We start from the raw sequence: 23,491 nt of genomic DNA, 5'->3' as shown, positions 1-23,491 counted from the left end.
AGTTTAAAGACCCCTGGTGTAGACTAAAGAAAGGTCCTGCGGCACGTCTGAATGTGCAGGCTTCCTTGTACATATGGGCGCACTCAGGGTTTCCCCACAAATTTGCAAAGATGGGAGTGTGGAACTAACAAAACGTCCCCCATCTTTGTGCAGGAAATATCCCGCGTGTGCACAAATGTGGTACAGGGCCTCTACCAGAGCTCGATGGATGGATAGAGCCTTTCAGCTTATCTGCATACACGCCATAAGGGTGGTGCGGGGGGGATTCCCCCAATGGTGTTGGCGTTTGCTGGCTTCTGTGAGGAACTCTGTTCCAACTTATTCCTGCCTTTTTCATATAGAAATTCTGATTTTGGTTTTTACTAGGCTACAGAGAACAAATATTTTGGAAATACCGTTTGCAGTCTGTCTAATGATCTTTGATTGCTGGTAAAAAAAAAAACTTTTTGCTGTGATTACAGAACTCCCAGAATGCAGCCAACCCCCTGAGTGAGTTGCAGAGCAGTGCGTCGCGCTTCAAACTGGAGCTGCTGAAGAGCAAAGCAAAGAGATCGCTGACAGAATCACTAGAAAGTATTCTATCCAGGGTAAATATTCAGTTGGCTTCTTTCACCCTTCTACACCATTGACATGCTCACTAAAAACATTTGATTAAGAGTAATATCCAGCCCTAAGGCCCCTTGCACACTGCAGCTTGAAAAAGCTCAGTACAGTGTTTTTCTTTTTTACTGAGCTAAAATGTAGCCCATTATATACAATGTGCCTGTGCGCACAGGCTCGTAAGCAAGCGCCGAGTATTCCTCAAAAAAATCAAATAAAAAGGTCAGTATATTGCGCCGGGGCACACAGAGACGAGCATATGCACATAAATATAAATTCATTTTCCCTAGGATGGTATTGTGTGCACTAATGTGCAAATATGCGCAAAACAAACACCTGAAATTGCGTCCAAAAAAGCAGAAGCTCAAGTATCGGTACCATATGCAAGAGGCCGATTAGCTCATTGTGTTTGTTTTCTTTTATGCAATTTTCACACAGTGCTGTTCAGCATTTACTCATGGCCCACTGACCTTCGGTGAATCATTGCTGAGCAATTCTGCAGGGGGTATCTGTGAAATCATTAATATGCCACAGCCATTGCAGTAATGGAATATTTAATTATATTTTATTATTAACCAACTTCCTAGTTGCAGCCTTTACTGACTTTCTTGTAAAATTCCCCGTTTTGGCCATTGAATCTAGGCACAGCTAAACGTATTGTTTGTGTTAAAGTGTTAAAGCTAAAGTAGAAGTCCAGCCTAACACTAAAATCCCATCATCTACAGACATCTATGATCTAACACTAACCTATCTAGCCCTGTAAAGAAGAAATCCGTATACATACCTTTTTTTTTTCAAGCCGTTCCGACCTGTTACCACACTGAGCTGTCAGCGGTGGCTTTGCTGTTTTGGCAGGTGCAGAGGACACAGCCGACAATGGAAGCTCCATAGTAACTCTATAGTTGACGTCCACTCCCCATTCATTTCACAGTCGTTGTCGGCTGTCTCCTTTGCAGAGCTTCCAGCGCTGGAGATCGGATCGACTTCAAAAAATGTATGTATACTAATTTCTACTTCACAGGGCTAGATAGGTTGGTGTTAGATCCTGGATGTCTATAGATGCAGGGATTTTAGTGTTGGGGTGGATTTCTACTTTAACCGCGGATATTAAAATACAAGCAATGGAGAGTGACAGCTAAAAATAAGTTGGCGGACAACTAGGGGTAGAAAGCTAGGATGATGTTCGAAGTGCACTTATCTGTAGCAACCAATTATATTGTAGTCCAGATAAAGAAAAGTATGATTTTGCTGCACTTTGTGTCTCCTCCATTGCTCTATCTTGAAAAAAACCTAAACAAAATGATCATGTAGACCAGAGCTTTCAATGGGGTTGTGTTGGCAAATTATAAAACGTTGTCTGGAGAATGTTAATTAAAAATTCTAACACAAAAGATAAACTTCTGGAAATACTTGTGGCGCAGTCATGGTGTGTGGAAAGGCAACAGGAAGCCATTGTGATTTATGAAGTAATTCAAGCCACGCCATGACCCATTTGTGAGATTCTCTTGGTTCCTGATTATTCAGAATTTCTTTTGCAGTGCACCGTAAATGCATTAACTGTGGTTTTAAAAGCCATTAAAAGAAAATTGGAGATCCTACATCCTCTCCTATTCACTACTGGCAGTATATACGGAGTGTCGGAAAATATTTCAGTTAATTTTTTTTTTTTTTCTTTTTTAACCTGCTGTAACTCATTTCACAATGCAATGTGTTGTATAAGAGTAGCCATTGCAGATTATTGTGTTCTAGTATGTTCAGGACATACACTCACCGACCACTTTATTAGGTACACCTGTTCATCTGCTTGGTAAGACTAATTGCTAATCAGCGACTCGCATGGCAGCAACTCAAGAGAGCGATCCAAAAAAGAGAGAATATCCAGTGAGTGGCTGTTGTATGGATGAAAATGCCTTGTTGATGTCAGAGGAGAATGGGCAGACTGGTTTGAGACGATAGAAAGGCAAAAGTAACTCAAACGCCCACTCGTTACAACCAAGGTGTGTAAAATGCCATCCCTGAATGCACAACACCTCAAACCTTGAAGCAGATGAACTACAGCAGCAGAAGACCACACCAGGTGCCACTCCTTTCAGCTAAGAACAGGAAACTGAGGCTACAATTTGCACAGGCTCACCAAAATTGGACAACAGAAGATTGGAAAAACTTTGCCTGGTCTGATGAGTCTCGATTTCAGCTGCAACGTTCAGATGGTAGGCTCAGAATTTGGTGTAAACATGAAAGCATGGATCCGTGCTGTCTTGTATCAACGGTTCAGGCTGGTGGTGGTGTAATGGTGTGGGGGATATTTTCTTGGCACACTTTGTGCCCCTTAGTACCAATTGACCATTGTTTAAACACCACGGCCTACCTGAGTATTGTTGCTGACCATGTCCATCCCTTTATGACTACAGTGAAGCCATCTTCTGGTGGCTACTTCCAGCAGTATAATACACCATGTCACAAAGCTCAAATCATCTCACCACTGGTTTCTTGAACATGACAATGAGGTCACTGTACTCCAATGGCCTCCACAGTCACCAGACCTCAATCCAATAGAGCACCTTTGGGATGTGGTGGAATGGGAGATTCACATTATGGATGTGCAGCTGACAAATCTGCAGCAACTACGTGATGCTATCATGTCAATATGATGAGGGATGAGGAATATTACCAATACCTTGTTGAATGGTGCCAGGAGGAATGAAGGCAGTTCTGAAGGCAAAAGGGAGCCCAACCCGGTACTAATAAGGTGTAACTAATAAAGTGGCTGGTGAGTGTAAATAGTTTTTCATTAAGCAGGTATTAATATTGCACATGCATCTTGTCTGCTAAAAAAGATTTGATCAGCAGATAACCCTCCAGTTTTTCCCAGCTTATTTATTATTATATATTTTAGAAAAGTAAAACTAAAAATTCTAGTTTTACCTTTAATGTGTGTTGGAACGCATTTCTCTGCACATTGACTCTTTCTCTAGGACAGTGATGGTGAACCTTGGCACCCCAGATGTTTTGAAACTACATTTCCCTTGATGCTCATGTACTCTGCAGTGTAGGTGAGCATCATGGGAAATGTAGTTCCAAAACATCTGGGGTGCCAAGGTTCACCATCACTGCTCTAGGACATAAGGGCCTGTGTATACGAGCATGGCAACTTTTATATTATTTGTTTTGCTTTGTATAATATGATCAGTTATAAAAAAAGAGCTAGAAAATTAGATGAATTTTTGAAACCTGTAAAATTAGACTAGCAAGGTCGGATTATCGCTTTGTGTCTCTCTCTCTCTTTTTTTTTTTTTTGATACACAATGGATACATTAAATGAATTGTCTATGGTATTATTTAACTTCCTGTTTGGTTCCATAGATGCTGATCTGAAAACCGTGTACCAGAAGCTGTATACATTATTTTTCTGATTATTTAGATTTCATTCTAATTCTAGAGCTGCGATGTGTGTGCCAACCTCCTGTACAAAGCAGAGGCTTGGAATGTTTCTGGCAGTGTAGCAGTCTGGCTTCTGTTCCTATGAGCTCTGCCAAAACTGAAATAAAAAAAGGGAGAAAATCCTCTCTAAATTCTTGCAGTATCCATAGCTAGGCTTTGCAGTACAATGGATTTTATTTTCTAAGAAGGGCCATTAACTGGTACTTGTTCATGGAATACGGATACTGATTAGAGTTTGTTTAAAGGGTGTCTAGGGTTCCATTTCAACTGGTCAATAATATTTAAATTTTTGTGTACTTTTGATCTCTAGGGTAATAAAAGCAGATGCCAGCAGGACAGCTCCAGAAGTATGGAATACGAAAGCTCTCTATGCACTCCTCTGGAATACAGTAGTAAGGTGAATCCTGTGTTTAGATAGCTTTTTGTTGAGTGGTCTGTAAATATATCACCCTAGTAAGGCTAGCCATACACAGCTTGATTTGTCCCTCATCCATAATAAACAATGTGAATTAAGGTATCTTGGTATTTTGTATTCGGCAGCCGGAACCTGTGGATCTCTGAATACCCAAACCATGACTGCATCTGGTTGGGTTCCAGTCATTGTTCAGCCAACAATTTTCCACCTGACTTAGTCTATTTTTAAACCGACTTTTGTCAAGCCGGGTGGTGGTTGCAGGGCCACCTACAGCTCATATTTCAGCAAGTTCAGCAGGAATTGGATGACATTTGAGCCATCTATGGCCAGCTTAAGCACTGCTTGACTCTTGGATAAATGATTGTTTTGGAAACAATATAACCCTTTCATTAAATAACAAATTTTTTCCTCTTCATTGCTTCTAACAAACTGGTTTCCTGATGATAGCATGTTCCCACATACATAATGCATTGTGTGGAAAAATCAATCATGATGCATTTACGATGTGCTCACTGGTGGGTCTCTTGGGGCTGGTTTACACTTGCTTCCAAACAAGGCTTCGTACACGCTTTGTTAAAGCTCTTTGAATGCCAGCCCCTGTCACTAAATAAAATGGTTAGCTTACAGTCCTGTTTACACCTTGAGTTTTGCTTTGGCTTTGCTTCAAAAATGATACCCCATGTAGCTTTAGTGGTGCTTCACAGCGTCTTCAAAGCCTCCATAGAACTCTAACAAAACTAGTTTGAAGCCTCTTCGGCTTTTGAGAGGCTTTAATTTAGTTTTTTTTTTTTTTTTTTTTTTTTTTTTAATTAAAGTAATTTTTTCCAAAAAAATTGCATCTGAAAAACTGCTGCGCAAATACAGTGTGACATAAAATATTGCAACAACCACCATTTTATTCTCTAGGGTGTCTATTAAAAAAATATATATAATGTTTGGGGGTATATATATAATGTTTGGGGGTTCTAAGTAATTTTCTAGCAAAAAAAGATTTTAACTTGAAACCAACAAATGTCAGAAAAAGGTTTAGTGGTTAAACTTTTTTCACTTATACACCAAAGTCTATTCCATTGACAAATTGTTACAATGTTTATACTTAAACTGATAAAGAATGTTGTGATTCTTGGCAGACTGCCCAGTTTTTATCTTCCTTTCTTTTGGCTGTGGCTTCAGTAGAGCAGAGAGAATTATTTGCATAGAAAGAACTGTGAAACACTTTAGTCAAGATCGCAACGGGGAAAAAATCGCGATAACTATACTTGACGATTAATCGTGCAGCTCTAATATATATATATATATATATATATATATATATATATAATATTAATATATACATGTAACGAGCCCCTTGCTCGCTCAGTTCCACTCTCCCGACACACCTCTGCTGCTATAGAATCAGATTGCAACATCTGATTGTTCGGTCATCCAATGCTCTGGGATTAGAACTACAGCTCTGTGCCGTTCTAGTCCACTTGTGATAGTTCAGAACAAACACCAGGCAGGCTGTATGTAAGTTCAACCAGGAATCTCCTTTATTGAAAAATACAGGCACTTTTATACAATAAAAGAGGAGGTGCGTATCTCCGGCTCATATTACTCTGAACATACACCTGTGACCAGAAACCTAATTAACATGGGCTAATTAACTAATGCCTTTAGACAGCCTAGATGACTCAGACATGACCTTTAGGCCAGACTGGCCGTCTTGTAAAACCCAATCAACATTATCACAAAAGCAGAGTTAATTAACACAAACAACAATGGGGATCTAATGACTCTTAGATCCCATACTAGAGACTTATTTACAATACACATTCTAGCAGGCAACAGACAGACAGGTGGCTGAAATTGACATCAGCGTCCTCTAACAGTATTTGTCCCAGCATTATGAATCAGCCACTATTTCTAATATGGCAAATCCAGGGTCCCCAGAGTCTTTGTGTCCTGGGGGACCAGGACCCGAATCCACAGTAATACCACCTTAAGGGTCCCCAGGCATACAGCTCACAAAGAGCACCGTTCCCCCAAATGCCAGGGCCCACGATCGATCGGCAAGAGGCTAGCATTCAATCCCCTCCAAAAGTCTCTCTCCCTGCTAGGTCTGTCACAATACACACACACGGCATTTGTCAAGCTTCAACAGAGCTTTACCGAAGCAACACCAAAGCAGCGCTGAAGCATCAAAAACACCTCCATAAAAGCGCGTTGATGCGGTAGGCGCTTTAATATATGTTGAAGCCAAAGCAAGTGTAAATGAGCCCTTACTGTACTAATGACATTGGCAGGAAAGGGGTTAACATCAGGGGTGTTCAAGGAGTTAGGAGTGTCCCTAGGGTGTGCTTTCTAACCGGTGGTGGTGGTGGTGGGGTGCTTTCACTAAAGGATAACAGAGATCCGTGTTTCTGCTTAGCAGAAACACAAGATCTTCATTTTCCCCTCTGGCAGAACGGCGATTTAATATGTTTAGAACGATTGGTGGGTCCTGGCGGACATCATGTCCGCCGGACCCACTGATTGGCTCCGACTATGTCCAATCGGAGCAGGGCTCAAGCGGTGGTCCTTAAGCGGTTAAAGTGCCTACTGCTTCAACATGCTTTTTTGCTTTTTTCGCTGCTTTTCAGAGGCTTTAATTCGGCTTTAGCTTCGCTTTGTTTTGGAGTTATGAGATATCCCCACACACAGGGCATCTGTCAAGCTTCATTAAAGCTTCACTAAAGCACCGCTGAAGCATTGCAGCAGCATCAAAAACATATCAAAAAAGCATGTTACTGTATGTTGAAGTCGAAGCAAGTGTAAATGAGCCTTGTGTGTGTTATTTCATGCGCAAATAAAAATGTCCTTCAAACAATGCATCAGATGGAGCAGATACCCACGGTTCATATACTGCAAAGCCCCCTCTTTAAGAGACTGGCTAGCACCAGGGGTTATTGATCCACCTAAAATAGGGACCAATAGGCTGTTTGCTTTCTTGTCTGGTTTTTGCGTGTGTGGCAAATGCGCCACCTGCAAAAAAGCCAGCAAAAATATCAATAGGCGGAAAGAATTTGTTTCTAATGTCACACATAAAAGCTATCAAATTGAGGGCTTAATTACGTGTACGTCTGTGGGTGTGGTCTACATGCTGGAGTGCGATTGTGGCCTCCAGTATGTGGGCCGCACTTCCAGAGCATTACATGTCAGAATAGGCGAACACATTAGTAACATCAAACGGGGGGTAAAAACCCATAGTGTCTAGGCATTTCTGCCTTTGTCATCATAGGGACCCAAAATGCCTCAAATTTTGGGGAATTGAAAAAGTTCCTCGCAATTGGAGAGGTGGCCATTATATCAGACAGCTGAGCCGTAGAGAATCCTTCTGGATCTACGAGACTAAGGTCCTATCCCCAGCAGGAATGAACGTTGATTTTGATTTAAATTGCTTTATTTCTAATAGGTAATTTGTTATATTTTGTCATTCATTTTTATGGTTCTTTTTTGTTAATGTCGTTATTTATATTTTATTTTTATTTGTAATTGAGTATGTGTATGTGATTGTGTCAAGGTGATTGCTGCGGTCTGATGTCATTTTTTAATATTCTTTTAATATTTTTTGCTTATGCGATTTTGCATGCGATTTTAGGCCTGACATCGCAGGCTGTATTAGGCAATTTAATAGCCATTTTTTACTATATATGAGGACTTGCATGTCCCTGTGTTGTTCTTAGGTGTATTCCCCTTAAGCCAAAATATTCCGGATATGTACATTTGCATATAAGTACAATGTACTAGTCAGCTCTTCATATTGTATGGGAGCCGAATATGTATTGTTAATGATATGTTCCCTTGCATCCTGTGTGACGTGCTGTGTTTATTGAGTCCCGGGATTGCTAAGTTGGTTCTGTGATTGGCAGTTCGTTGTTACCATGACGCTATATATAAATAAAGCGGGCCGTCTATGCATATCCAGCCCCACGCTGAAGAAGTCCCGCCCACGGACGTAACGCGTACGGGGGGCCTGGAGCGCATGATGTCACCCGCGGTCGTCAGCCTTATTGACACGATCACATGCTGCTTAGCCGACACTTGGTTCTGAGTGCCGGATATTGTAAGTGCAATATATTTTACCTTGCTTTTATTATAATAAATATACAAGCAGAGAGCACTATATGTGTTATTACTTTCTTGCATGTACTACTGTCCATTATCCGATGAGTGCTGAACACAGGGCTGTCACCATTTGGATCGGTTTATCTACTAGATGGTATTTATGCTTTATGACCTGTCTCAGGTCGAATGCTTCAGGTGAGGGGCCATCTATGTGTGGTGAAGGGATCACAATCACGTTGAGACTTAACCCCATGTCGTCTTGAGTGTGCACTGGTGGTTCTACCTCTTCACTCCAATTGCTCTATCTGCTCCATCTGATGCATTGTTTGAAGGACATTTTTATTTGCGCAGCACGGTTTGCTTTTTATTTATGGAATTGAGGTGTTGTTGAATTTACCTTTGTGTCTGCTAGCATTTTATTTTTGAATTGTCCGTTTGTTTAGTCAGTGCTGAATATCTTTATCTGCTCTTTGTGTGTTATTTCATACCTGCAATTTCTCCAAAACAAAGTAAAGCTAAAGCTGAATTAAAGCCTCTCAAAAGCTGCAGGTGCTTCAAGCGAGCTTTTTCATAGACATGGGGTATAATTTTTGAAGCAAACGCAAGGTGTAAGAGCTATAAGCTTACCATTTTATTTTTTGTGACAGGGCTTTGACTGGTGTTCAGAGAGCTTTAAAAAAGCCTGTCTGAAGCCACATTTTGAATCTTGTGTAAATGAGCCCTAATGTTACTTTTGTCTGCTGCTTCGTTCCTCTGCTATCAGCATGAATCACTTCTGACAAGTTTTCCTGACACCAAGAAAAAAATGGTGACTGGAGGGACATCCAGCTGATTGACAGCCTCAGCTCTGAGTGTCCAATCATAGCTCATCACATGTAAACAAATGCTGGTTATCGGCAATTCCTTTCCTCTGTGCTCTCATTGTCTGAGGAACACAAAGCCAATAACCGCTAATCCTGTGACAGGGGACATTTACATAGATAAACATGGCACTGATCATCAGTGCAGCCCCCTCAATGCACCTTATCAGCGCACATGAGTGAAGAAGAAAATGTACTCCTTTGCAAAATGTTATAACAAAGTTTGGTGGGGGTTTTTTTCTTCAAAATTTTCAGTCTTATTTTTTTAGTTTAGCAAAAAAATAAAAAACCCAGTGGTGATTAAGAGAAGTATGGGTTTCCTTTTTTTTTTTTTTTGCTTACATCTATTCTGTGAGCTGCTATCTAAAAATCTTTCACACCTCTCAGAAGTGCCCCCATTCTGTTAAAATCAAGCTAAATATCTGTGGGAGGGGCTACAGACTTACAGTGTAATACCGACAATGGTCTGGCTCTGGAGTCTGGATCCACCCCCCCTCCTGTCATCTTGCTTGATTGATCTCTCTCTGCTAGTTCGGAGACTTCATAGTGTAGCTGCTCCCCCCTCCCTTCTCCCCTCTTTCCCCTCCCTTCTCTCTCCTCCCCTCCCCCCTCCCTTCTCCCCATCTGCATGTTTCAATGGTCAGAAGAGTCAGCAGAGATAAGAGCACTTCAGTCAGTAACTAAGGTAGGAGAAGTCACTGATAGTGCTGTGTATGTAAATGTCTTCTACTTATTACTATCTATCAGAGTGAAAACAATATATTTGTAAAGCAGACTACACATAATGATGTAACAGCACACAGGCATTCAATGCATTACTGGTATACTAAAATGAAATAAAATCAGAGATTTTGGATGGATAGTAAAATCCCATGCACATATTGCCTAATGATTGATGCTTATTGCTTAGCAGTTGCTTAGGGCTCCTTTTATACTCCTGCAAATATTAGAATGGTCTTTGATACACTGGTTCCCCTAATTTTATTTTGTTGTATGTTGTACAGTCCTTGAGGCTGTATTATAACAGGTGTATTGTTCTTGCCTTAAAGTGGTTGTATACCCTTTTTTGTATTTTTATCTACAGGTAAGCCTATAATAGGGCTTACCTGTAGGTAAAATTAATATCTCCTAAACCTGTACGGTTTAGGAAATATTCACTTTGCATGCAGCCACTGATGTCAGCAGCGCATGTGCTGTGAAGATCCAGCAGACGCTGCCAGACCTGGCCGGAAAGAAATCTCCCAAGCGCATGGGCGGGAGTGACGACATCGTGGCTCCGGCCACTCACAGCGCCGGAGCCACGAACCCGCAAGACACACCGAGGGGAAATGTCTGCTCCCTCTGCGGTGACTGGGATCAGCTGCCGACGCCTCGTTCTAAGGTAAGTATTTCATAATGAGCTAGTATGCGGTGCATACTAGCTCATTATGCCTTTTGCCTTACAGGTTTTTAAAAAAACAATTAAAAATTTTGTGCGGGTATACAACCACTTTAAGATTCTATGCGCCCCTGCGTGGGCTAAGTGTCTGACACTGGAATATAGTGTTTTGTTTACGCACATTGTTTTGTGCTGTACTGAAAATTTAATTTTTTAAAAGCATACTCTTAGGCTGCCCATACATTATACGATTTTCTTGTGCAATTTTTCTTTTACAATTACCAAAATCATATAATATGAGGTCAAACCTGAACACTTTTAGTTTGTATGCAATCAGGCATGCCCCTGCACTACATAGTTGAAGGTAAATATAAAGGAAATTGAATAAGTAAATTGTATAATGTATGGCCAGCTACAGTAGATCCTCTCCTCTTCCATGATTGCCATCTACGGCTCTCTTATTCAGGACTTCTGCTATGCTGTACCTTTTGGGGTACACAACTAGGCAGTGTGTGGGTTGGACTTTGGCACAGGATGAACGCCATGTTCCTCTCATTTAGAAGCGCATTCCTCCTAGCTTTTGCCTATTTATGTAGCATTGTATGTTTATGGAATTCAGTGTAAAATCTCTTCTGAATTTCAGGAGTCTTCCATGTGTGAGATGGAGGCAGCATTGTCGCCTGAAATGCCTCTAAAGGCGCATGGTTCCATGGGTGACCTACCCAAAGCAGCGGAAAGCTTCCCATCTGATGATCCTGGAGAATTATGTCATCAAGGATTCCGACGCCGAGCTAACACGTTAAGTCACTTTCCTGTCACAGCTCAGGATTTTCCAGAGCCCGTGCAGAAAGCCCCATCTGTTCCACAGAGGAAGCTCATGCGACATCACTCTGTGAGCACAGAGACTCCGCATAAAAGAAAGTGAGTACTCTTTTTATTGTATTATGATAGGCAATTTTGTATTGTTGGTGAAGAATGAAAGCCAGCATCTCCCCACTAAAACATTGCACCACACTGTATTGTGAACCAAGTCTTTCTTCCATGAAATTACCATGACAAAAATCTTCACATATTTTCTGTAAAGCCTCCAAAAGATGCATTGATCTGATGACTCGCACAGATGGCAAGGATTTATTGTAAGGCAAATACAATTAGTAAAAAAAAACATACCTCCTCTGTTTTTTTTTTTTTTTTAATGTACGTTACATTGTGATTTTAAAAAGCTTTACATTCTATGAATTTTTGATTTATAATTATAGCATTTTTTTTTACCATTTTTAGTATATTTTTTTTTTTTCTTTAAAGCTAAATTTCTAAATTAACAGAATTATTCTGATGCTTTCAGGGACATGGCCCAATGCCCAGGTCCTGGAGCAAAGGAACACTTGAATCATTTGTGAGAACTTCCAGCTTCGAGATTCCATAATTGCCCTTGTTTTTATTATACCATGGAGAGAGATAGATGAACAGACTGGATTAGTTGAATGGTGTACTTTGCCTTCACTCTAGCCTTATTTAGTAAGGAATTACAAAGTGTGATAATGAAGTGCAAAGTGCAGGAATAATGTATGGCAAACAGATTTTATTTAATTGATTTGATATTTGGTTAATTTTACTGTAGTTGGTGATGAAGTTGTCTTGGTTACTATAGCGATGCTGTTTGTTTCAATGTAACTGAATGACCTGGGGTGATTTAGTTGTAGAGTGTATTGCTTCTGTGGTAATTTGGTGATATGGCTGCTTGTGAACATATGTGGGGCTGCTCTCTGAAAGAAATTGATAATAATGGGTCTGATAAGTTGGCTATAGAAGCATCTATTTTTAAGCCTTTCTTGAGATTATTGGGCACCTTTTGAACTGTAAGAGGGCAATTGGGAACCTTTGGCAGTCAGGTAGTGCTAGAAAAAGTTCTCATAGATGTTAAAAAATCTCTATTTAAGTAAAGCTGAACCTCTATCTAGAAAGTTTAGACTGCATTCACACCTGAGCGTTCAAAATCCCATTTATTTCAATGGCACCTGTTCACATCTGAGCGTTTTGTCACCTGAAGCAAAACACCCGAAAAACACCCTAAGCTCAAAAAAAGAACATGAGCTTCTTTGGGGCAGATTGCAGGCGTTTTTCTGCTTTTTACATTGGTGACATGTACAAAATCGCAGTAAAACACGGTAACGTGCAACTTTGAAACGCTCAGGTGTAAATGCAGCCTGAAAGATCAGAAGAAAGATGTAAGTATTGCTGTTGTTGGACAAAGATCATGGCAGGTCATTCAAGCACAGGCAGATTTCTCCCCACCAGTGGCAGATGGTGTGCAAAATTTTTGGGGGACGCAAACAAACTGAAAAATTCTGCAAAAAAAAACTCTGAAAAAAAAAACTGCATCAAATGCAGCCACTGTGCCCCCATCATATGCAGCCACTGTGCCCCCATCATATGCGGCCTCTGTGCCCCCATCATATGCGGCCTCTGTGCCCCCATCATATGCGGCCTCTGTGCCCCCATCATATGCGGCCTCTGTGCCCCCATCATATGCGGCCTCTGTGCCCCCATCATATGCGGCGCCTGTCCGCCCATCATATGCAGCGCCTGTGCCCATCATATGCAGCCTCTGTGCAAGTGCTTTTTTTTTTTTTTTTTTTTTTTGTCTGCCTACAAGGTGCAGTCTGCCTATAATTAAAGAATCAACCAGTGGCAGCTGACAACAACCCCGTGCAGTCCGCAGCACAGGACAGAGAGAGCCCCCCCTGCACATTGGGTAGCCAGCAGTAAGGCATCTACCTGATCCAGGGCTGAGGCTGGGGCTGTGGTTTCCTCTCCTCTCGTCGGGTGCAGGCAGTGGCTCCCGTGTCCGCTCCTCCCGCGTCTTCTCTCTAATCTCCAAAATGCTAGACAGCTAATAGGATAGACTGGCACTTTGGCCAATTGAGAAACAGGTCTCCCTGCCTCCTGATTGGCGGGGAGGAACGTTAATGTGAAAATATCGAAAATTAATTTGCTATTGTCACACAACAGGGTGGGATTGGGACGCAGTGCTCTGCGGCCCGATCTCACCCTATTTTGAAGCCTATTAGAGCCTCTGACTCTAATCGGGTGCTTCAAAATACACCCCCCCACCCTATCCCCGCCATAGTAATTCATGTGTCCGGCATCCTGAAAAGGGGCCGGGCACATGAATAGGGAGGGCGGCAGATGAGTTGGGGGGGGGGGGGGCATCGCCTGTGCGCCCACAATACACGGGCCGCCACTGCTCCCCACCTAATCTGCTCACCATTGACAAACCTTATCCAGGGCAAAACTCAGCTGTTGGCAATTTTAATATTCTGGTCCACTAATATGAAAATGAAGCCTTGTTTACTAAATTTAGACCTCGGCCCAACCTTTTTTCTCTTTCTTATACCGGCTTATGTATTAAAACAGAGGAAAAAAACAGGCTGCAAGAGTCTAGATGTTGCCCAAAGTGGCCAATCGGATCATAGACCTTTTGTTTATGATTACGCAACATGGTTGGTTACTGTTGGCTTTTTTTTTTTTTTTTTTTAAAGATATAATGTTTTGATGTTTAAAGTAATTGTAAAGTGTTTTTTTTTTTTTATATATACTTACCTACTCTGTGTAAAGTTTTTGCAAAGAGCAGCTGTAATCCTCCTTTTCTCGGGTCCCCCGCTGGTGCTCCAGGCCCCTCCCCCCTACTGAGTGCCCCCAGAGCGAGCAGCTTGCTCAGGGGGCACTTGTGCGTGCTCCCTCCCAATCCGCCTCTGTGAGACACACAGCATGCAACTCGGCCCTGCCCCCTCCTCACTGGCTGTGATTGATAGCAGAGGTGCCAGTGAGGAGGCAGAGGCCCGGGAGAGCTTCTGCTCTCATGCACATCGCTGGATTGGGTTCAGGTGAGTATAATGCCGCGTACACACGAGCGGAGTTAACGACAGAAAGAGTCCGATGGGAGCTTTTTATCGTATATTCCGACCATGTGTATGCCCCATCAGACTTTTTCTGTCGAAAATTTAGACGGACTTAGATCGAGATCATGTTCTATATTTTTCCAACAGAACAAATTACTATCAGAAAAAACGCTATTCTGTATGTTGTTCCAACGCACCAAAAATGACGCATGCTCTGAAGCAAGTACGAGACGGAAGCTATTGGCTACAGGCTATTGAATTTCTGTTTTCTAGTCCCGTCGTACGTGTTGTAAGTCACCGCGTTCTGGACGGTCGGAATTTGGTGTGACCGTGTGTATGCAAGACAACTTGAGCGGAATTCCGTCGGAACACTGTCGTAAAAACCTTCAGAGTTTATTCCGACGGCAAAACCGGTCGTGTGTACAGGGCATAAGGGGGAGTGGGGGAAAGCTGCACAGTGAAGGTTTTTTTTTAAGTTCATGCATAGAATACATGAAGGAAAACACCTTCTGGCTTTAGAACCACTTTAACAGGGAACTTTTGGCTCCTTAAAACCTACTTGTATTTTTTTTACTGCCCAAAAAAAAAAATGATCAAAATGTGATATGGCCAGTGTAACTGTAGATATGCAGATACACACAAAACAACACCGGCAAATGGAGTGCTCAAATATCAGCACTGCCGGTGCAGAAAACCCTTTATGCAAACGCAGATGCACCACTGGGTTTTCTACCAGGTTTTTGGGACCTGGCAAAGACCTGTGGCACATCTGTGCATGTGCCAGATGAAGCCTTGGAAAAGGGAAGGATGAAAGGAATCGAGGCAGCAGTTAAGCTCCACTTTAACTCCCCATGAGACTAGCGCATAGGGCACTTGGTCCTGTTCAAAATAATCCCTACCTTATTAGTGGCTGTACACATACACAGCACTGAGTGATCTTTCTGTTTTTATGAATGAGTGATCAGCGGTGTTGGGCTGTGTCATACACAAGACTCTCCCGACTTCACTGATCATTCATGCTGCTGTAAATGGAGCCACTGATACACACACAGCTGCAATGGTGGTGAGTGATCTGTCATTATTATAAATGATCGGTGCTGCTTGTTTATTAACAATAGTAATAGATCTCTCGGGGCTACACCTCTTTGTAATGCATCTGCAGCTGCTTGTACATATAGGGCAGATACTTTACACAGAGCTGAAGCTCTGAGGGATCTTTCAGTTCTATGAATGAACAAGCAATGCTGATTATTCATTTCTAATGATGACATATCACTCAGTGCTGCAGCACTGTGTGCATCTATCAGTGACTCCATTTACACATACACAGCCTGGACAAAGTTCTGCAGCTTCATAATAGGAACAGATCACACAGGTTAAAGGGATGAGGTGGGTGGGGCTATGTGCTGGCTGTTCTCCCTCCCAAAAGAACTGCCATCATTTGGGATTCAAAAGGGGGTGAAGCTACATCCATCATTAAAACAGAACTAAACCCACTGATTTAACTGTCTCCCAAAAGGTTACATTTTAGAGCCCCTTCACACTGAAAGCGCGGGGCATCGGCTGTAAAGCACCGCTAGTTTTAGAGGTGCTTTTTGGCCGCTAGCGGGGCACTTTTAACCCCCCGCTAGCGGCTGAATAGAGGGTTAAAAGCACCGCTGCCGAGGTGCTTTGCAGGTGTTTCGACGGCGCTGCCCATTGATTTCAATGGGCAGGGGCGCTTTAGGAGCAGTGTATACACCTCAAAGAAGCTGTTTGCAGGACTTTTTTTTGTCGTCCTGCTAGCGCAGACCCTGACCCCCCCACCCCCCGGTGTGAAAGTAGTCGGGCTTTCACACTGGGACTGCAGATGAGGCATTTTTCAGGCGCTATTTTTACCGCTAAAGCGCCTGAAAAACGCCTCCAGTGTGAAAGGGGTCTTAAGGCATACTGTGAATGAAAAATGTCAGTTATTAGTGTGCTTATGCTGGCTCCTAACCAGACTGTCAAGCCATCAAATGGCTGGTGTCTTAGCTAATCACATTTGCAGCACCATGGCAACTACAAACCAAACCGAGTTCAAGCTGACAACTTCCTTGGATGTAAAGGGTCAGAATTTAATTCTGCTTGTGTTTAGGGAATGGCGGAGCTTCCAGTTAGAACCAGGACCAAGTGTCAAATACACTTGGTCCCCTGGGGAGTTAAAGCGATATTAAACCCAAAAGCAACAATGCTACAATTAATAATGCTGCTCTGTGCCCCTGTGCTCCTTCATCCAGTGTGGGGGCATTTGAATACAGGAGGTGTGTTACTGGCCAGATTACCAGGTGAAAAAGTAAAAAAAAAAAAAAAAAACTAATGCAGCCACCCCATCTAAGGCTTGGGTAAGCTGCAATATATTACATTTTTGGTTTCGAATTTGGGAAACTGGGCCTTTCACCATTTACACTAGTTATACGTAATGGGCATTTCACCAGAAAGCTGCAGACCAACTTTATCATCATGAGCTGTAAATCCGCAATGTTCTTTGTGTCTTATGTGTTTTCTTCTACAAGGAATAGGTGGGCGTAAGAACAGATTTGATGGTTAACCCATGAATTTTTGTTGCCGCGCATGATCTAATTCTAAAGCTGCCTACAGACATTAAAGTAATATTAGGGGCTCAGGTTTCTCTGTTTTAAAAACCAACCCTCCTCCCAGCCGCTTGCTATGGGGACACTCGTCGATGCTCGAGTGCAGATTGCAGTAAAGTAAAAAAAAAAAAAAAGCCTACCTTTTTACTAGTCAACCTTTCCCCCTGTCTTTCCTTGTTTTCTTTTTTTTTTTTCTTATGTACAATGTACCATAAAATGTCAAAAGTACTGCCACTGTTCACTGTATCAAAGTGCATATTTTGTATAAACCTTACAAAATACAATTTCGGAGACACAATGTTTGGGACATAAGTTTTCAAGAGAAAAGCAGGGAAGAGAGGTTGGGAAGGAAGGAGAAAAAAAGTGTGGGTAAGGAGGTAGCCATCTAGGTCACTAAGTGTGTAGTTCACAGTAGAGGCATAGAGGTTTTCATTAAAGAGGCATGCTGATTCGTAATAAGTCTAAGGCAATTTTAAATGTGACCACGAGGACGATAGGTCCTAGGAACAGATTTGGCAGCTGACTGTTCTTTCAGACAGATATATACATTGTGTTTGATGAAGAAGAGCCTTCCTTGTAAGTTCTATGCAGATTTAAAAGACATCCAGTAAAGAGGTCAGGAGGGCTTTGTAAGTATCGTGGTAAAAGGAGGCAGCATAAGCAACCTCCAGTCTGGCAGCCTGGGTCTCAACCCCATCCATATTTTCTTTCTTTACTTTTGTTTAGCTGTTTTAATATTAGTGGCATATTGACCGCTTATGAATGCTTTTGAAGCGTCCCAAATTACAAGTTGGTCTGCGGTACCAACATTAGCGGGCCAGTAGTGATGTAGAGAGGACTGGACATGGAGGTCAATTCTTGTGTCTGAGATTCAAAATCTAGAGAACCTCCAAAGCTTATCCTGGGGTCAGGTAGAGGTTTGAGCTCTGGCAGAAGAGAGGCATGATCTAGTATGCTACGGGGTAAAACCTCAATAGAAGTAACAGTTGGGAGTATAGAAGGAGTAGAATAGATTAGGTTAAAGGGGTTGTAAAGTTATTTTTTATTTTTTTTAAAAATAACAAACATGTTATACTTACCTTCACTGTGCAGCTCGTTCTGCACAGAGTGGCCCCGAACCTGGTCTTCTGGGGTCCCTCGGCGGCTGTTTCAGCTCCTCCCCGCAAGCATTTACCACCTTCATGCGAGCTCCCTCGCACGGTGGTGAGTGCTTGCGGGCGCGCTCCTGTGATACAGCCGGCGGCTATAGCCGCTCGCTGTATCACTCGGCCCCGCCCCCCGGCGCGCCGCGTCATCGGATGTGATTGACAGCAGCGCGAGCCAATGGCTGCGCTGCTTTCAATCCATCCACTGCAGCCAATCAGCGACCAGGCTGAGCTGCAATGAAGCTGACGAGGACGAGGAGCGAAGATTCGAGGCATCAGGTAAGTAAAACGGGGGTCCTGGGGGCGGCGGTACTGTCAAAAGTTTTTTCACCTTAATGCATAGAATGCATTAAGGTGAAAAAATTTTTACCTTTACAACCCCTTTAATCCTAGAAAAAGTTTTGTGGGAAGCAGAGTGGCAGGTGTAGGCCTTAGTGGCAGGATGCTTTCATCTCCAGAGCTCAGTAAGGGAATACATCTCGGCTATAATAGCAAGATCAGAACTATAGTAGGAGGAGGGTTGAAGTCTATCCATGACAGAGGAGGGTATCGGGGTCCCTCATAAGCAGGATCCTGTCCACAGCACACGTGTCCACCTGAGATATAATATGCAGTAAATGTACATTGGCTGGAGGGGCAGGTATAACCCAACAAGCACAATTTACACTTAATATACAAGGTGTGCCCAGAAAGTAATGAAACTGATATTTAAAACATGATTTTATGTAAAAATTTTACCATTGAACATTGTCTGTCTCCTTTAAAGTATGCACATTGTGAGTGTACACAACGCTCCAAGCAATTTTTCCATTCTTAATAGCATTCCTGGAAGTCTTCAAGTGGGGATAGCGTTCAGTGCCTGCGTAGTGGCTCTTTGGATGTTAGGACACTGAAAAAAATTCTAAAATAATTATCCAAGGGTGGTTACAGATTCCCTCTATTTATTCCATATATGTATTAATTTGTCTATTCCTATAGTTAGCTAGTCTATAAAACTCTGATAGTTACTGTTGATAGCACAATAATATAAGGTTAGCTATGAAAACAAACACACTGCTTAATAAAACAATGTCTTATTTATTTCCCAAGAAAATAGGAAGATTCTAACATGAAAATACTATAGTATATAACACAAGAACATCAAGATGCTTATCGCAAGGCTGTCACCTTAGACAGTCTCATCAGCTGGGCTCAAGGTGATGGTATCATAGAGAGCTATGAGGCTCAGAGAGCCATCAGGCACGAGCCAAGAGCGAAAAGGGACGATTTCACTTCTGTGTGCACTTTTTACACATTCATTAAGACCCACTTGTAACCACACCCCATTACCCTCCTGCCCAATGAGATATTGCCAAGAGGTAGTCTTTTTAATATGTTGTATTTATGGCCTCCAGGGGCAGTTCTTAGCTTGCCCTTTGATCTTCTGGACATTCACCAATCATCTTGTCAGCCATGGTCCTTTTTGAAGCTTGCTTGCAGAACTAATCAAGGATTTCCATCCCACCAGTTGGTCAGGAGCCAAGCTTTTGTTCTACAAAGCTTTGATGTGCAACTTGTTACATTCCAGTCACCTGGTATCAACCAGAAAGAGAAACTCCAAAAATGATATCAAATCATGTTGCCTTCCAACATATTCTGCTTTGTGCCTAAAGGGCGCATATCACCCTTCTTCAGACACTGCTCCTATGGAACAGTCCATAACTGTCTTAACGTGTTGCGTTTCCCAACATGTGCTTCAGAAACAGCTTCTATGGAACAGTCTGTAATGCCGCGTACACACGGTCGGACTTTTCGTCTACAAAAGTCCGACAGCCTGTCCGACATACTTCCGACGTACCTTCGGCGGACTTGCGGCAGACTTTCTTACGAACGGACTTGCCTACACACGACCACACAAAAGTCCGACGGATTCGTACGTGATGACGTACACCGGACTAAAATAAGGAAGTTCATAGCCAGTAGCCAATAGCTGCCCTAGCATGGGTTTTTGTCCGTCGGACTAGCACACAGACGAGCGGATTTCGGGGTCCGTCGTACTTACGACGTAAAGATTTGAAGCATGTTTCAAATCTAAAGTCCGTCGGATTTGAGGCTAAAAAAGTCAGTTGAAAGTCCGGAGAAGCCCACACACGATCGGATTACCAGCCAGCTTTAGTCCGTCAGCGTCCGTTGGACTTTTGTAGACGAAAAGTCCGACCGTGTGTACGCGGCATTACAGTCTTTACGTGTTGTGCTTGTGGAAGATAAGTGCAGTGCTCAAAATAAATCTCAAAATGAAAATATAGTGTACATATACATAAAGACGTGCACACAAATGATCTCAGAATTAACTCAAAATAAGGTAAACAGTGTTTAGATGTATATTTTAGTGTACACATATATATATATATATATAAGTATAATAAACCTAAAATAAAAATGATATACTAAAGGTGATAACAAAAAATGTGAATAATGTCCAATAATAATATTCAAGGAAAATAATGCAAGTCCTTAGTGTTTGGAAAGGTGAACCAAACAATAAATAATGTATATCCAAAACATGGTTCGAAATGACTGACCCTTGAACTGGGTAATAATGTGACATAGAAAAACATGCCCAAACTTGTTGATAAGTGATCCACCACCAGAGAGTCAAAAGGCTTACCAGAACGATTGAACCCAAATGGGTCAATCAGGCTTGTAGGGCTACACACCCAAGGGGAACTGTCACAAGGGACACAACCTCCAGTCAGAAGACCAACTCCAACAATAGACCTCAATGGAATAGGTAATAGACAGAAAACCAAATGGATGGTTTCTCCAATGGAACAAATTTATGATTTATTTTTTAACGTGTTGTGCTTCCCAACATGTGCCACTTTGCCACTGAGTGACACACCACCATCATTCTTCAGTGACAGCTTCCATGTCCCCATTCTGTGTCTTCTCCTTTCCGGTATCTTCATGACAGGGTGCAATACAGGCAAGGGGGGGCCATTCACTCATCATTCACTAGCACACACTCAGAGCAACATATTAACCAGCTTTCAGATACAGAGTCTCGAGGAGGGCCTTTACTCACCCATATTACTAACCTAAAGTATGTCACACTATACCATAACATAAATCAACCCATTACCATAATATATATATATATATATATATATATATATATATATATATATATATATATATATATATATATATATATATATATATATAATTAGTGACCCGTCAAATTAAACATTCCGCTCCCAACCGCCTATAACTCTTTACTGTAAATACGGGTCGCAATTAGACAGGCTTGCTCACAATGGTTTTTACTACTGCAATTTTGGCACGTATTTACAGTAAAGAGTTATAGGAGGTTGGGAGTGGGATGCGTAATTTGATGGGTCACATATATATGCATATATTATGGTAATGGCTTGAAAGCCAGGCAATATGGGTTCGGGTCCGATCTGGGGTGCCAATTAAAATAACTTCTAAAATATCCGAGGGTGGTTACGGATTCCCTCTATTTATTCCATATATGTATTAATTTGTCTATTCCTATAGTTAGCTAGTCTATTAAAACTCTGATAATGTTACTGTTGATAGCACAATAATATAAGGTTAGCTATGAAAACAAACACACTGCTTATTAACACAACGTCTTATTTAATTCCCAAGAAAATCGGAAAATGCTAACCTGAAATACTATAGAGCATATAACAAAAGAACATCAAAGGTACTTATCGTAAGGCTGTCCTCTAAACACGGTCTCATCAGCTGGGCTCAGGATGGCAACAGAGAAAGCTCTCTGCCTCGGTCAGCCCTTTTTTATACTTCAATCATACACAGTCCAGGCCCAAACCCATTGCCGGCCCATCTAGACCTTTGACGAATCAAAGTATTTACGGGGCAGTCCTCCTCAATATATTATATTACTGTCCGTCCTGCTGTATTGGTCTCTAGGGGCAGCATTGTCCATGTATCATGTCTGTGTCCTAGGTCAGTCTTCAATGCCCGTTGATAATTGATCTTTGTAACCCACCTTCATCAGTCATCCTGGCAGCCATGGCCCTCTTTGAAGCTTGCTTGCATAGCGTTATCACACGATATGATCAGGAGTAGGGATGAGCCGAACACCCCCCTGTTCGGTTCGCACCAGAACTTGCGAACAGGCAAAAAATTTGTTCGAACACCGTTAAAGTCTATGGGACACGAACATGAATAATCAAAAGTGCTAATTTTAAAGGCTTATATGCAAGTTATTGTCATAAAAAGTGTTTGGGGACCTGGGTCCTGCCCCAGGGGACATTGATCAATGCAAAAAAAAGTTTTAAAAACGGCTGTTTTTTTGGGAGCAGTGATTTTAATAATGCTTAAAGTGAAACAATAAAAGTGTAATATCCCTTTAAATTTCGTACCCGGGGGGGGTGTCTATAGTATCCCTGTAAAGGAGCGCATGTTTCCCGTGTTTAGAACAGTGCCGGTCGGACAATACACATAGAAGTTCATTGATAAAAACAGCATGGGAATTATCCACAGGGGAACCCCGAACCAAAATTTTTTAAAAAAATGACGTGGGGGTCCCCCTAAATTCCATACCAGGCCCTCCAGGTCTGGTATGGATATTAATGGGAACCCCGGCCAAAAAAAATAAAAAATGGTGTGGGGTCCCCTTTAAAATCTATACCAGACCCTTCAGGTCTGGTATGGATTTTAAGGGGAACCCCGCGCCAAAATTAAAAAAAAAAAAAGGCGTGGGGTCCCCCTAAGAAACCGTACCAGACCCTTATCAGAGCACGCAACCTGGCAGGCCGCAGGAAAAGAGGGGGGATGAGCGAGCACCCCCCCTCCTGAACCGTACCAGGCCACATGCCTGAACATTGGGAGGGTGCTTTGGGGTAGCCCCCCAAAACACCTTGTCCCAATGTTGATGAGGACAAGGGCCTCATCCCCACAACCCTGGCCGGTGGTTGTGGGGGTCTTCGGGCGGGGGGGCTTATCGGAATCTGGAAGCCCCTTTAACAAGGGGACCCCCAGACCCCGGCCCCCCCCTGTGTAAAATGGTAAGGGGGTACA

At 42.3% G+C, this 23,491-nt stretch overlaps 1 protein-coding gene across 7 annotated transcripts in view; it reads left to right on the top strand.

The window, feature by feature from the left end:
• Window positions 1-23,491, top strand: part of TBC1D1 (TBC1 domain family member 1) — a 373,516-nt gene that overhangs the window by 236,852 nt on the left and 113,173 nt on the right. For all 7 annotated transcript variants that reach the window (XM_073608893.1, XM_073608877.1, XM_073608932.1 and 4 more), the window contains 3 exons: window positions 462-587; window positions 4,352-4,438; window positions 11,424-11,701. In XM_073608893.1, coding sequence (XP_073464994.1) covers window positions 462-587; window positions 4,352-4,438; window positions 11,424-11,701 — 491 coding nt within the window. The remainder of the gene's footprint in view (window positions 1-461; window positions 588-4,351; window positions 4,439-11,423; window positions 11,702-23,491) is intronic.

The sequence above is a fragment of the Aquarana catesbeiana genome, linkage group LG01 (assembly GCF_042186555.1).
Source record: "Aquarana catesbeiana isolate 2022-GZ linkage group LG01, ASM4218655v1, whole genome shotgun sequence".
Classification (NCBI taxonomy): domain Eukaryota; kingdom Metazoa; phylum Chordata; class Amphibia; order Anura; family Ranidae; genus Aquarana; species Aquarana catesbeiana.
The sequence above is the reverse complement of the archived record's forward strand: the minus strand, read 5'-3'. Positions and strand labels throughout refer to the sequence as shown.